The sequence below is a fragment of the Chanos chanos genome, chromosome 1 (genome assembly GCF_902362185.1).
Source record: "Chanos chanos chromosome 1, fChaCha1.1, whole genome shotgun sequence".
Taxonomy (NCBI): domain Eukaryota; kingdom Metazoa; phylum Chordata; class Actinopteri; order Gonorynchiformes; family Chanidae; genus Chanos; species Chanos chanos.
The window spans coordinates 36534278-36549668 of record NC_044495.1 but is presented as its reverse complement, the minus strand read 5'-3'; the positions used below and the strand labels follow the sequence as shown (position 1 = coordinate 36549668).

The following is a 15391-nucleotide window of genomic DNA, read 5'->3' as shown; positions in this document are numbered from 1 at the left end:
TACTGCATACATATTAATACAAGGTGACTATATCAGCTAGCTAAAGTTGATTTTATGGAAATAGAGCTATTTATTGATATGTCCATGATATGTCAAACATATGTAGGTGTTTGACACTACATTGTTTTGTGAAGGATATTATCAAAGTTTAATGACAGACAGTAAAAACAACAACAACAAGAACAGCATAGCCCTGGAACAGAATAAGTGTACTCAACTCTCTCATGTCTAGACATGAATTTCCTCACATGCTAGTATTACCTTAAACAAGCTGTACTTTATTGTACAAGTTTCCTAAACAGTTATTTGATTGATAAAGGAAAGTGGTATGTGTCATAAACTTATCCTGAGATATTTGTAACATTGCAGTATTCTGACAGTCATGCTGATTCTTTGTGAACTACTTTATAGGCTGGTTGGTAACTTTGAAAATCCATGTACAACTCAGGCATTTTGTCCTGTGCCCTAAGAGTTTTTGGCTCCAGCAATACTGTGATTCTCTCTCAGTTTGCTCAACCCATTTCTGCATTTTGAGTTAACCAGAGACAATGAGAGCCACGTGTGATTGGATTGAAAAGAATGGATAAACTGTCTAATGCAATCACTGAGAAATCAGTTGAAGTAGAGGTATCAACCAAAAATGTCATACATTTTGACAGAAATGAAGGATCTCTTGCAACATTTGAAGGAAAACTGATCACAATGAATGAAACCCTTGACGATTCTGAAAATGGATTATATTTGTATTACACAATGTATTCTCTGTATTTTGCTGATCATGCTGAAATCCACTTTTTTGGTTGGTACAGGTTGGGACATTTTAAAAATGATTCTGGAACTTATTGTGATGTAATTTTGGGGATGTGTTCCTAAGTTTACAGGAAAATGAACAGTGCTTCTTTCTCTATTTCATTTGGCATTCTGTGTGACGGTCTGGCATCTATTAAACACTGTTAAATATTACTTCAACGGATTGAGTGAACTGTTGATGATTAATCCATTTTTGAAACTTACTTGACCTCTGACTTCACTAAATGTGGCCATGTATTCTTAAAACACTTCCCTTCTCAGCTAATTTCTAACTCAGCTTATCTAGCCTATAAAAATATCTCATTTATAAGTTTTAGTGCGTGGCATCACTACCATTATATTAGACTGATGGTAACCTTGTAACATCATGAAAGGTTATAGCCGTGTGAAACTTTACTGACAAACTGGAGGAACCAGGAAAGTTACTTTTATTAGCTGTAGCATTGATGTTTGTTCTCCCAGTTATTACATAAGTGGTCCACCCTCCTCTTAGACACATAATACAGAATTGAACACTTCAACTGACATGAGTTATTTTCTCCTGAATGGAGCTGGTGTTAAAGGAGCAGCAGTACACCATCTTGGTTTTGCAACTCAGATTAGATGCAGAAAATTCAAGGAACACAGGACGTCACGAGACATTTTTTCACCATGTAGACTGAAAGCTGAATTCAAGCAAAAAAATTAACACAGAAAGATGTGTTTGTCAGTCTCAAAAGACACTCAGAATCCATGATGGAAGTTAATAATAAATTGTGTGATAAAATTCAACCAAAAGGCCATTTTAAAGGCACCAGGAAATTGTAAAAAAAAAAGCCAAAAAACAAAACAAAACAAAAAAAACTTTCATATTTGTTTTTCCTTAACAGTTTGTTGCCAAAATGTCATTTGGTCTACAGCTCCTGTGTCGGGCCCCCATTTCTAAGGTGAAGAGATGTAACACTAGCGCCCTCTGCTGGCCATGCAGTTAGCCATGGAACTAAGTACATGAGTACATTAAGTCCATACACACATCTTAAGGCAAAACTCAAGGGAAAAAAAACCTTTCAATTAATAGTGAGTGAAATAAGTAAATGTAAAACAATTTATGATGTAGTTTTGCCAGTGAGCAAACATGTACACAGTATACTCCAGATTCACAGCAGTATACACAAGTATAATATTGATTTCAGTGCTTGTGCTCTGATGAGGTCATGAAACAAACTGCATCACCTTGAAAATCTTTTGTGCCTGACAGAACTAACCATTTCTAGGTTATCTTCTTTGTGCTTTGACACTCTTTACCTTCAGTTAGTTTTTAAAGGGTTTAGAACAATAAAGTTGGATGAGCAAGATTTTGAATCTACAGCTCAGCAGACACCTTGTGGTGGACTTTGAAATTGCAAAAGTCCTAATCTAGACACCCATGTGTAGACCTGTCATGCTTAATTGAAGGAGTCCAATGAGTTCAGGTGATGGGAGTCCCTTAATTGCAGCAGTGCTCCTTAGCTTATACTATAAACTTCATAGGTTAACTGCACATGTTCCCCTTAGTAAAAGACAGAGGAGTACAAACGTGGAATTGGGCTGAACTCTGGTTTTGAGCTCTGTGAAATGCTTCTTTTTATGAGGTTTGACACTCTTGGGTCCCTTTCAGCGTTGTCATGGCTGTGACGTTAAAATAAAGTCTTCTTTGCTCCTGTAACCACTTCTCTTTGACTTTTGTGTGATCAGTTAAATCCTCTTTCTCTGAGCTGTGCTGTTACTCACCCTGATTTAGCACCTCCTTACAGTCAACTATGAGTGTCCACTCTCTAATGAATTAGTCCAACGAACAAACAAACAAATGCAAATGACACAAGCTACATACTGCTGTCTCTCTTCAGGTCAAGTGCATCAAACCTAACTTTTGACCTCGCTGGCTTTTGAAAAGAAGGGCACAGTTAAAGTGCAACAGCTTTCATCAGAACAATCACATCAAAGTTTGAGACTAGAACCCCTGATCAACCTGGTGAAAGACAGCAGGGCTTTACCATTTTGTGCACACTGGTCAGTGTTTGTCAAATTATTACAGTATACAGAAAAAGGTAACTTAACCTCTTGTCTTTACTTCAGAAATGTAGAAACTATGGCGTGTCTAATGAACAAAAGCAAGGATTCGCTTGTGGCCCTTTCTTGCATTTAGCATTGTATATAAAAACTAGACACATTGGGCAAAGAGTTTCTAAGGAAATGATGATGGTGAATCTATTGTGACAAGTCAAACAGTTTAATACATTTCTTACACCTTATCACAGAGTGAATATGCTTATCTCTAAACACCACGTTGCTCTGAAGTTTGTATCTGTGTGTATGTGTTTTCTGTAATCAAATCGTGATGTTGACATGTAATATGTGTCTGGTAGCATAAAGTATTGTGTTTATCCAACTGAATCTGTGGTTAAATAATGATTAAGCACACCTGCAACGCACTGATTGATATTCTCTCTATTTCAAACAAGTTCTGGAGAGAAACACCCTTTCATACGAGATAGGCAATCTTTACCGTTACTCAGGATGATCAATGCACCGAGATGTAAGTGGCAACTAAACTGGAGATAATTTTGTTTGACTTCTGTATGCGAGGCGCCCGCCTTGGCTGCCTCTGATGGTTTGTGAGAGTTTAGCTAATGCGCTTTTTTGTTTGATTGATCGGTGGGTTCGATATGCGGGCCGGGCACTTCTGCGCGAGAGACAAGGGAGGAGCACGAGGGACGCGCTGCGGAGGATGCTAGATGACAGAATCATCAAAACAAGAGTAGCCAAGGACTCCCCTATCGCCTACTTCCTTTGCAATATGCTTCTCGTCTTCGTACAAGACGCATCCTGAGCAAGAAATATATTGTCAACAAGTTTGCCCTTTTCTCTCCTTGTGTTTGCCAGTTAGGACTGACTGCGCCACAGGAGAACCAGAGCGAGGGAGATATAGAAAGAGAGAGAAGCAGAGAGAGAGAGAGTGAGGAACAGAGAGATAGAGCTACCTTCATCCCGCCTCCTCCCCTTTGCTTATTGCTGATTGACATTCCTACAGATCAAAGATCGCTTTCATTTGCTGTTATGGAAACTCCCGGCTGCGGCAGTTGCTGAAGTGACGTTGTGCAGAGAGGTGAAGCAGATGGGAAGCTAGCTGGTAAATCATGCTCGCGAAGGCTCTAGCATAAAGAATGGGCTCAGCGGTAACGCAGATATGGCCAGGTCAACAAATATAAGCGGCAAGGATGGTGACTCGAAGGTGTCTGCTCCCCCGGATCGCACAGAGGTGCGGGACCTTACAGACCCCCGGGAACTGTCATTGGAGGAGGTGCTGAAATCGTACGAACAGCCCATTAACGAGGAACAGGCTTGGGCTGTGTGTTATCAATGCTGCAGCGGTTTGAGGGTGCCGCGTCTGGCTACAGAAGCGACTGGGGTGGTTTACCGGGTAAAAGATCCGTCCTCCATACTCCTTCACAGAGACGGGACGGTTTCCCTTCAGCCCGAGCCTTGGAGTCATAGCGGTAATTAGACCGTGGCAGTGATTTATCATCATTTACTCACTCCTCTTTCTTATGCCACTTTCTTATGCCACTAACGAATCTTTTAAGGATTTGTTTAACAGGACTGAAAACTCTAGTGTCGTCGGCTGAAAGATAAAAAGATTGTTATTGCTGTGTGTTGTAGCTGTTGTGAAGTGAAGCTACCCAGTTTTATTTGATGCCAAATCGAACTGTTATCGCTTAAGGACCCCCCCCCCCCCCCCCCCCCCCATATGAGAAATGATCAATTATTTAAAGGATGTCATCTGGTGTTGGAGACGTTAATCCCACGGAAGGGAAAAAAAAAATCAGTGGTCTTTTCCTCTTGAGAGGTTATTGTACTGATGCAGACTAATTTCCCCCACGTTTGGAGATATCGCAACCATTACGCGTCTGTTAGAAAATTCCTAAGAACGCCAAGAACATGCGTACACCTACACCTGCGTGGTCTGATTTATGGGTCGAGGAGTGTCATACAGTGTGGAGTTCCTGGCAGCCATTTAGATAAACCAGGACTTAGTGGCCAATCCAACTTTTGTATGGCTTTTCAAACAAGATAAGATATCATATTTCTGATATGAGTTGTAATTTATTGATTAGAGAACGCCTTAGAGTATGTTTAGATCCTCAAAACGTGACTAAAGCATGTCTCCCTCTCACGTGTGCCTTAAAACATTGATATGTGTTCTTGTACTTTAATTCAGTGTGGCGCTGAGTAGTATGCAATTCTTATTCAACAATAAGAATAATCATTTTAATACCGAGGAGAGGGCAGTTTCGCTCCTAAATATATTAGGACTGGATGAAAAGTGTTTACTATTCGTAATACCCTAAGCCTGGTGCAAAAATGGTTTCTTGCTGATGCTAAAAGAAGAGAGAAAGAAACTGTTACTTACTGATGTGTAGTAATTCACCACGTTTGGTCGTTAGAGCAGCATACTTGACATTTATATGAGTGTGATGAATCACACTCAAAGCAAATGGAGCATATGGTTTTTGTGTTAATCATACTGTGTTGGAATAATGAATAAAATATGTTGTCTGTACTTGTCAGAACTTAAATCTGTTCTGGTATTTCTGATGGGGAAACATCACTGGAAGTTGACCCTGAGAGCAAAGTTGCCTCTTGATTTATGACAGTATTCTTCAGGAGTTGCTGGAGTTGTTAAATCCATGATGTTCTCTGCGTTTTTAAAATTTGTTTTAGCATGACAGAATACAGGATATTTGTGTTACTGAGCAAAACAGAATGGGCATTTCACCTTTTATCAGTTTGTTAGAGTGGGTTGTGGGTATTGCTTATGATGTGCATAAACTGGATGAAGTTCAAGGTGAGTGAACGTTGATGTCGACATGTCATTCTTATATTGTCCTCTATGAGGTCACTCTCAATCCCACAAACAGTGCATGCTGGAGACAGGATATTGTGTAATACTGAACAGAAATCCTCTCCTGTCTCACACTCTTTAGCTGCTTCACTTTTCAGTTATTCCCTTTTGCCCCAATCAAGATCCCATAAATAAATTTCCATGGCAACTAATGACAAGAGTCCATCTTGAGCAAGTGAAGTGGGAATCTAGTGAAGGTGCATGAAAAATGTGAATATAAATTGCAGAGGGAATGAGAAATACACAGTACAGGTAACAGAAAGAAAACGTGAGTGAGACATGAGAAAAGAAAGACATCAGCACAGAGAAAGGGCCTTGTCTCCTGTGTCCTACGCAGTATTGTTGGTGGGGCCATTTTAGTATCCTGTGATATTTGAACCTTTTACCTGCCAGCAGGACACCCGTCTAACAGGTCGGGTTGCTAACTTGTTCAGGGAAATTTCTGCTTTTGTTTGTGTATAGAGATTTGAACAAACGGAAACATCTCCTCACAAAGTCAGAGGTAGTGTCAGACTGGCCTCTTTGTTCTTTCTGTTCTTCATTCCCATTTCATCTTTACTGAGGGACCTTGCCCTGTTTGCAGAGCTTTGCTGCAGAGAGAGAGAGAGAGGGAGAGAAAATGAATAACAACAAAGGAAAAATGAGAGAGAGAGAGAGAGAGAGAGAGAGAGAGAGAACGAGCCAGCTGACCTCCTCAGTCTCAGGTTCTGTTGTGCTGCTGATTGTGAAGTTTCTGCCCCTTTGGGTGTCCTAACTGATATCTGAGCCTGATGCTCTACTGTTCACAAGGGAACCTGAGCTATGAGCTCGTCAGTTATAAGCCACAGACTGCAGCAAAATAACAACATGAAACAGGCCCTTTAACTGCTCGGCAGAACAAAAGGAGGAGATTCAAAAGCAATTGCACAATACAGCCGGACTGCCAAGGTTTAGAAATCTCACGTTTTTGCACACCACGTCGTAATTTAAGAGGAACAGTGTTATTTTCACATATGGTCTGTTATTTCTAAAAATATGAAAATGATTTGTAGTTCCTTAGTTTAAAAAGAGTAAATGGTTTACTGTGTTAATTTCTCCAAACCAAGATGACAAACCTGTTTGTAAGTTCATGCTTTGTTTCAAAGTGTGTCACTGCTGATATGTTTCAGACATGTAGAATCAGTTTCCGAGTCTCAATTATTAGCCCTTAAAGGGATGGATTTCACTGTTTGCACAAAAAAAACACCCTAAACCGATTTTCTTTCTTCAGTTGGAAAACAGTAACAGTCAGGTGAATGTTTATGAATTAGTTGACTAAGAGTCTTTAAGTGCATTGTGCTGTAACATATCAGATTTAAAACTCTCAGAAATGGCCATTCATTCACCATTTGTGCAGTATTTGGAGTTTTATGGCACCACCTACAGTGTATGTGCTAACAGCAGTGTTACCACTTCTCACTTTTGCTCTCTCTCTGTAGATGACTCGTCTCCTTTGCCTGTGCCATCTTTCACTCAGTATCAGGTGAGTCTGTTGTACTGACCAACGCATTTTAATGTGATTGTCGTCTGCCAGCTGTCTGTTAACCCCTTTCCTGAACCCCCGTCTCTTCAGTTGGTTCAGTCTCTGGGTGTGGCCATCTACAGAGCCCTTGACTGGGGATTGGATGAGAGCGAAGAGCGGGAACTCAGTCCACAGCTGGAACGACTCATTGACCGCATGGTCGGGGGGGAGGACAACAACGAGACAGGGGATTGCGGTAACAATGCAACGGCTGATGAAGGCTATAGTGGACCAGAGGAAGAAGAGGATGAAGACGCCGTGGATGGAACTATGCGACCAGTTTGTACATTTCGCCAGGTGATGGCGCTGTGCGCCTCCAGACTAGCCAACCCGGCTCTAGCCCCGGACCACTACCAGGCTGTGTGCCGAGCCCTGTTTGTGGAAACGCTGGAGCTGCAGACTTTCCTCAGGAAAATCCGAGATGCTAAAGAGGTGAGGCATTTTTTGTTTTTTTGAGATCCATGAAAACTGAGCTCAAATGTTGTTTTTCTCCCAAGAGTGATTATTCAGGTTCTCTGAAAATAAAGGAGGTCTTTGGTGCACCATGAACAAGCAGAAGTTCTGCAGTCATGGAGAAAATGGAAACTACATGATGTTTTCACACTGATCTTTAAGTAGTACCAAGAAACTCACACATCAGCCACACTTGTACTATTTCACTCATATAGAGCACACATAGATAAGCGGGTCAGATGTTGTTGGAGGGTCATGCCGTATTTTTTTTATGATCATTATTATTATTATTATTGATCCTACTTGTTCAGTTGTTCTTTCTGAACACACTTTTTCAGGAGCTGAATTATTCATGGGTGATGCTGTGAGAGTGAATGCTGAGGTGATGTGTTCATGGCATAGTGCCTTCCTCAGTCATATTGATCAGTCTCTGTTTTTGTTTTTTTTGTCATTGTAGATGCTAAAGAAGATCAGAACTGAGGAACCACATGAGGATCTGTCCACTGCTGAACTGGATTCTCTGAAGAACACAGACTGGGTATGAGACAGGACACTGTATTATACTTGGTCTTAAACATATGGTTTATAAGGAATTAAATGATTTTTAAGCACTTCCGTAATCAGAATGTTTTTTGTGGTGTCTCTCTGTGTGTGTGTGTGTGTGTGTGTGTGTGTGTGTGTGTGTGTTTAACAGGCTCGTCTGTGGGTTCAGCTGATGAAGGAGCTGAGACAGGGTGTAAAACTGAAGAAAGTAGAAGAACAGCCTTTTAACCCCCTGCCCACTGAGTTCAGCCTCACGCCCTTTGAGATGCTCATGCAAGATATTCGCTCTCGCAAATATAAGCTTCGTAAAGTCATGGTGAGCAGGCCTGAGTTTAACCCTTTCAGACACACGGGTGACGATGTGCTACCATAGCATTGCCGTGGGCAGTATATCATAGAGTAAGGACTTAAGTGATATTTATAGGATTTTCCCCGTTTAACTCATTTATTCTCCCCATATTTTCTTTCTCTTTTTCCCCGCTCTGTCTTTCTCTTCGTCTTTCTTCTGTCTTCTCAGGTGGATGGTGACATCCCCACCCGGGTAAAGAGAAATGCCCATGAGCTCATCTTGGATTTCATTAGATCACGACCTCCACTAAAACCAGTCAGTGTCAACAGATGCCTCTGTCTACTTAAATGTCCCAGTTTAACAGCCACAATACTCCTAATCTAAATGTCAAAGCTCTTTTTTTATTTAAATATGCTAGATGGACACTGTATATCTTTTTTTCTTTTTTACCAGCACACAGTTCAGTGTTTTCCTGTGTTGTCTGTATTTTCCTCTGTAGATGAACGTACTGAGTGTATTTTTGTTCTGGGGTCCATTGGGCTGAGCCTGCCTGTGTTGAGTATTTTAGTGTGTTAAGTGGGTTTGTCTCGGTGGTTTCAGCGTGTCGGTTGTTTCGCTGCATTAAGCAGGTTCGTGTTGTAAATTGTCTTTTGCTGAGTCCCTGAGTGAATTTGTCTCAGAGTATCCCAGTCTGCTGAGTGTGTGTGTGTGTTTACTCTGTCACTATGTTTATTGGGTTTGTATTGATTGTTTGTTTTAGTGTCTCTGCTGTGAGTTTCAGTGTGCTAAGTGTGTTTTGTTTTGAGTGGTTTTGTGTGTCAGTTTGTTTCTGTGCAGTGTTTCTCTTGAGTGTGTGTGTGCTCAGTTTTTGTGATTATTTCAGAGAATGTCATGAGTATTTCAGAATGTATGAGTGTACATGGTGTGGACAGCAGGGCAGTGCGTGGTTGTTGTTGTTATTTTTTTTTGAGAGGATCTGTATATTGAGTGTGTATGTGTTCAGTCTTTACATTTTAATGTGCTGAGTATTTCAGTGTGTGTTTGTGTTATGAATATTTCAGAGTGTTGAGTGTGTACATGTCAATTCCTTTAGGTGTCAGAGCGCACCCTCCCTCCTCCTCCTCAGGAGCAGCAGTCCCTTCATGACCGAGTTCTGGCTGAAATCAGACAGGAGAGAAAACTAAGACCCGTTGACTTGCCCAGCTCCAAGAGACGTGCGTCAATCACTGTCACCTTTGCCAAACATTATCAGTTAGTCATAGCTTCTGCTCAGCGGTCTGAGATATGAGTGTGTTTATTGGGTTTGTAGCATGAACAGTCGTCTCGTCCAGTGATGAGTCTTGAACTGTGGTTGAGTGAAGTGGTGTGTGTGTGTGTGTGTGTGTGTGTGTGTGTGTGTGTGTGTGTGTGTGGATGCGTGTGTATGTTATCATCTGTGAGATGATGTGTGTGTGTGTGTGTGTGTGTGTGTGTGTGTATGTGAGATGACTCAGTACTATGTACTGTCGTTCTTCTTTTCAGCATTTGGCTCTCTGCCCTGCCTGGCACACCTCTGCCCGTGTGATGTCAAATCCACATCCTGTTTTGACCTGTCAGTCACAGATGCAGGATGCCGTCCGCCGTCCCGCCCCCGTGTTCTCCTTAAAGCTCCAACTCTGGCCGAAATGGAGGAGATGAACATCTTTGAGGTGAGGACCCCTTTTTTTTTTATTTAAAAAAAAACCCATGTCCATCCTGTATCTCTCTTTGCTCTATCTTCACCTCTTTTTTCACCTCTTCTCTTTTTTTTCCTGATGTAGGAGGATGAGTCTCCAAGCAGTAGGGAGGAGCTTCCACGGGTGGAGAGCTCTCCCACACCCCTCAAACGAGACCGCTCCTTTTCAGAACATGACTTGGCTGAACTGAGGGGCGAACTCATCCCCTCCATGTCTGAAACCGCCCAGCTTGGCGGGGCTGTGCATCTGAGGGGGGAGAGACCACGCTCAAACACGCTAGGAGGGGTCGGACCAGCCCCAATGCACCGGGGTCTGTATACTTTTACTACAAACTTCTGTAAACAGCCATTACTGAGGATATCCATCACTCGGGATATAAACATATACTTAAATATTATCTGGGAAATACTTTCAGAGAGTTATTAATAAAGAAAATGCAATGCGGTATTTGCTTAGCTGCAGCTTTAAATAAATTAAATGACTTCAGAAACTGTTAATTGTCATATTAAGATGAATATAAATTAAATTGCTGAGAATATTGTTAAACTTCATTAGCCAAACTAATATTTCTAAATGTTTCTTTGTGGATTGATTACAGTACTTTTGCAGTCCTGGGGACCCAGGTGTGTGAAATACTGTGCAGTGCTATATGTCTAAAGGACTGAATATAGAAAACACTGGCTGAAAGACTGTTATGTTCATATGCTTGATTTCAAGGACAATTTAATTGTTTAAGCTGAGTGTGTGTCCTAAGAAAGGACGATGTTCAGCAGAATGTTTAAAAACAGTTGTTAATAGGATACAACAAGGTTTAGGCGGCTCTGTAGCTAGTACTTACACTTGTGCTTAGTAATGGGTAATCTATGGTTTTGGCAGGAGCTCAGCTCTCAGCTCATCATGCAGAAAAGTAAACAAAGCTAAGTTTCAGTTTCTCTATTTCAGCACTAGGGGGCAATCTTGCAGACATATTTGCTCTCTCACTCTCTCTCTCTCTCTCACTCTCACACTCTTTTTTCCACCCATCCATCTATTCATGCAGCCTCTTTCCCAGTGGTTGGATGGGTGCCTCCTTCACCTGCCTGTCGCTCCCTCAGCTCGGTGGAGGAGAGCACAGATGGGGCGGGGAGTGGCTCATATTCAAGAGGGTCTAGTAAACACCAGTGGATGGTGAGTATAAATCCCTGTCCCAAAATGAACCCTCCCCCTGTTTGTTTAAAAAAAAATCTCTGGAATTGTACTAGAAATAAAAACTAGAATTTAACTAGAAATTATTGGAAGCGGTTTGGTAGACTCCAGAGTAAGGTAACCAGAGGGGAGTTTAAACTCATGACTGACACTTATCCTGTCCTGTCATATGTTCTTAAAGGGGCAGGGCCAAGGGATTTAGTGATTGGTACTGGATTGGGCATTCCTTCCAAAGCACTTCCCTAGTCAGTCTTTTAAATCTCTATCATTTCTGTATACACAGGAGGAATTCAGTCACCCAGTGGAGAGTCTTGCCTTAACAGTCGATGAGGTCATTAATGTACGTCGCGTGCTGGTGAAAGCTGAGATGGAGAAGTTTCTACCAAACAAAGATCTGTACAACAGTCTGAAGAAGGGCAAGGTATGCACATTTACATCCTGTTCGATGCAGTTATTAGTTCTGATTGAATGACGTGATTTGAATCTTAACTTTCTGTGTGTTTGTGTGTGTGTGTGTGTGTGTCTGTCTGTCTGTCTGTGCATATGCGCTCATGTTTGTGAATCTTTTTCTAGGTATGTTGCTGCTGTCGAGTAAAATTCCCGCTCTTTTCCTGGCCTTCCACATGTCTTCTCTGTAAAAGGTTAGAATTACATTCTCAATGTTTTTAAGTCCTTCACAGTTTAGGGGGAAAGAGTCACTATTTTTCTGTTGACAGTGTGATATATTTTTTTTTTTTTTGCAATATGAATGTATATTTAAAATAATAAATTCTCTCCCTCATTCAGGTCTGTGTGTACAGCTTGCAGTGCTAAGGTATCTGTTGTCATTGCTCATTTTCCTAGTGTACTCACTGAGCTCTCATCATGTTTAACGCAGCTTTAACAACTGTAATTACATACACAGGCTACTGTAGTACGGGTAAACCGTGACAAAAGCACTGTCCTCAGCAATATGGTTTTCTTTCGTGAGCTTTCAGAGTGTTTTGTGGCCTTTTTATTTCCTTTTGGGGTAGAATTTTCAGGAAGTACTGCATGTCTTAAGATCCTAGACACTTCCTCCTCTTGCCCAGCTAGTCTAGACTTTTTTTTTATATCTCCGTCATGTGGGGTATTCTTTATCTCTTTTCGCTGTTCTTCTCTTCTCCCTGTGGTGTAGATGAAGATCCCCTCCAAAAAGATGGCGCATATTCCAGTCTACACCATTGGCTTTGACAGTAGCTGGAGAGGCCATGGTCGTAAGAGTGAGGTGTACAAGTGAGTCCTCTCTCTCTCTCTCTCTCTCTCTCTCTCTGATGCTTTATCCTCTGCTATAACTTTTTTTTTTTCAAAATGATTAGAATGAGTGCATTCACTAATGGACAGACGGTCTATAATTATTCAACCTCAGAGTGGATGTCTGTGCAGCCACCCTAATATCTGTCCATCACACCGATCTCTGAACATTGTTATGTAATTATCCGCTATCTAGATTGCTAAGTAGTTATTATGTAACACCCTCTCTGTTCCTTTGGATCCTGCTGGTGTAGCGTATACTTAGCCAGTCCCTCTAGCATATAGCCTTTGGCATACCAAGAGCTGAGAACGCTATGATACAATTTTCTGCACATGGATTGGCCTCCTTCCTCCTACAGAGCCACAGCGTATGAAAGGATCAGATTATTAAGGTCCTGAGGAGCCCTTGAACAGTTGAATCAGAGGATTTAGATCAGTGTTTTTCAACCCCCGCCCTTGAGTGCACCCAACCCCATAGTGATTGGTAAAGCGTTTCAGTTTGCTCTCAAACCATATAATAAATTGCTCGCATGCACAGTGAATTAACAATGTAGCCATTTCAAATTGTACCACACTTATTCTGTTATTCAAAGGTTTGATGATTTGTCAAAAATATGACTGCATATTTCTTTAAATGAACGAACGAGAGAAATACATTTTTCGGCTTTAAGCGTGCTAAAGAAGACCAGAGGTTTGAGAAACACAGTTAGATTAAAGGTGTGGAACAAACTCTTGCTAAAGTCTTATTGTCAAGAAGGAGATTCCTTGGGCCCCACCCCTGTTTAAACAAGTCCCACACTAGGCGTCTCTCTCATTCCGTCTTTCCCCAGGTCTTTGCGCTCTTTGTCCCAGTGTCCAGTAGAAGAAGAGTTCCCTCACCTTTATGCTAACGGCTGCAGCTTACGTGATGTATGCGCTGATTGCACCAGGTTTGTGGCCGACGTGATTTCGTCTAGCCGCCGAAGTCTGGACATCCTTAACAACACGCCCAAGAGAGAGAAGGCTATACCCTCTGCATACCCACGCCCACAGTCGTAGCCAGATAGCCAGCTCCTCAGAGGGTGAATAAAGGCAGTCGCTCATAGACTGAAAAGAATTCCCTGCAGGGCTAACCCCCTTTTTTCTGCACTTCTTTTAAAAAAAAACAAACAAAAAAACTCTCCCTCACACCCCTTTAGCCTCTGAGCTCCCAAAACCCTTCAGGTGAAATCCTTCTTTAATGCTCTTCTACCCTTGCACCCTACGTTTTGAAGATTATCCACAAGGACGTGGACCAACAACAATAATATTTCTGCCTTACCCCCCACCCCCATCCACCCCCCCCCCCCAACACATGCACTGCACAACTTAAGTGATAAACTGTAGGATTAGTAGGATTAGAGAACAGAATGAAGGTGAGAGAGGGATGGTGGAAAAGGAGAATAGAGGGAGTCAGGAGGGAAAAGGGGCCTTTGTAACTGAGTTGCCTTGTTTTAAGTTGAATGTAGAAACATCACAAACCAAAACCAGAGCACTATTAAATATAAAGATATCTTTTTGGGACAGCATGAACCAAAACTCTGTGACAGAAGTAGAAAACTATATCCAGGAAAAACAATAACATATCGTATACAATGCCCGACTGCGATGGTATTTGAAAGTGTTTTGAGCTTTTTGAAACATGCTTTAATCAGCTGCATGACAAACCCAAAGTGGTTTGTCGCTGCATGTGCGACTGTTTGAATGTAACTTGAGAGTGGACCAATCAGCCCGTTGTGGGGAGGACAGTCAAATGGTTACTGGTTTTAGTGGTAGAAGACATGTCAGAGCAACTGTTTAGTCAGCATCGCGTTGGACACCAGGTCTGTCATCTCATCTGCAAAATTAAATATGACCTCCCTCCTCCATTCACCACCTTTAGCAATCCCACACTCCTCACTGTCTTGTGCATTACTGATTTTATTTTGTTACTGTGACTCTAGACCTAAAACTGCAATAAAATCAAAAGAAAAAAAGATGCTGTATGTGTGTGTGTTTTTGAAATACTTCTTAGGAAATGTAAATATTGGGGGGATTTGAAACTGGAGTGCAAAATATGCTGACTGGATGCTGGAGTTGATTAAGCAGCAGGGAGAGTATTTACCCTGTGCTGACCTTTGTTTTTCCATTCATGATGACATAGAGACTGTATCCATCTGTAAGACAATCAATGTTAGAGACAGTCTATATGACTGAACTTCATTACCTTCTGTATTTATGCTGATAAGATCTTGGTAGTCAGAGGCTATTTCTCTCTTTTTTTTTTACCTAGGTCAGTGTTACAGTGTAAATGTTAAATTGTTTCGACGGGGAAATGAAGTTGAGTTTGACTTGCTTAGATCCCCTGAAAGGATCATTGTAAACTAAAATAACTTTTGATTATAAAGAGGTGAGAGACGATTTCTGATCATTTTTCCTTATTGGACTTGACCATTCATCAAAGGAAGCATTTCACAATCGCAGAATTCAGAAAAAAGACAATTTAAATAGTTCAACGATGTCACAGAACGCCTCACATCTTCTTGAAACAGGTAGTAGTCATTTTTGTCGTTGACGAAACACCAAGAGAGTCTATGGCCAAAGCACGCCCATGTCATGAATAAATAATCCAGAGACTAAACTATTGGCTACTTCTGTCATCCGGG

The 15391-nt window shown here is 41.4% G+C and overlaps 1 protein-coding gene across 1 annotated transcript; it reads left to right on the top strand.

Annotated features, from left to right (window-relative positions):
* Positions 1-4015: 4015 nt before the first annotated feature.
* Positions 4016-13766, top strand: spire2 (spire-type actin nucleation factor 2). The gene is made up of 15 exons (XM_030786047.1): positions 4016-4325; positions 7189-7232; positions 7323-7703; positions 8182-8262; positions 8419-8583; positions 8785-8871; positions 9650-9770; positions 10078-10244; positions 10356-10581; positions 11311-11438; positions 11740-11877; positions 12030-12097; positions 12243-12270; positions 12613-12710; positions 13559-13766. Exons 1-15 carry the CDS (start codon positions 4016-4018, stop codon positions 13764-13766), a joined length of 2250 nt encoding a protein of 749 aa, XP_030641907.1.
* The last annotated feature ends 1625 nt before the right edge of the window (positions 13767-15391 follow it).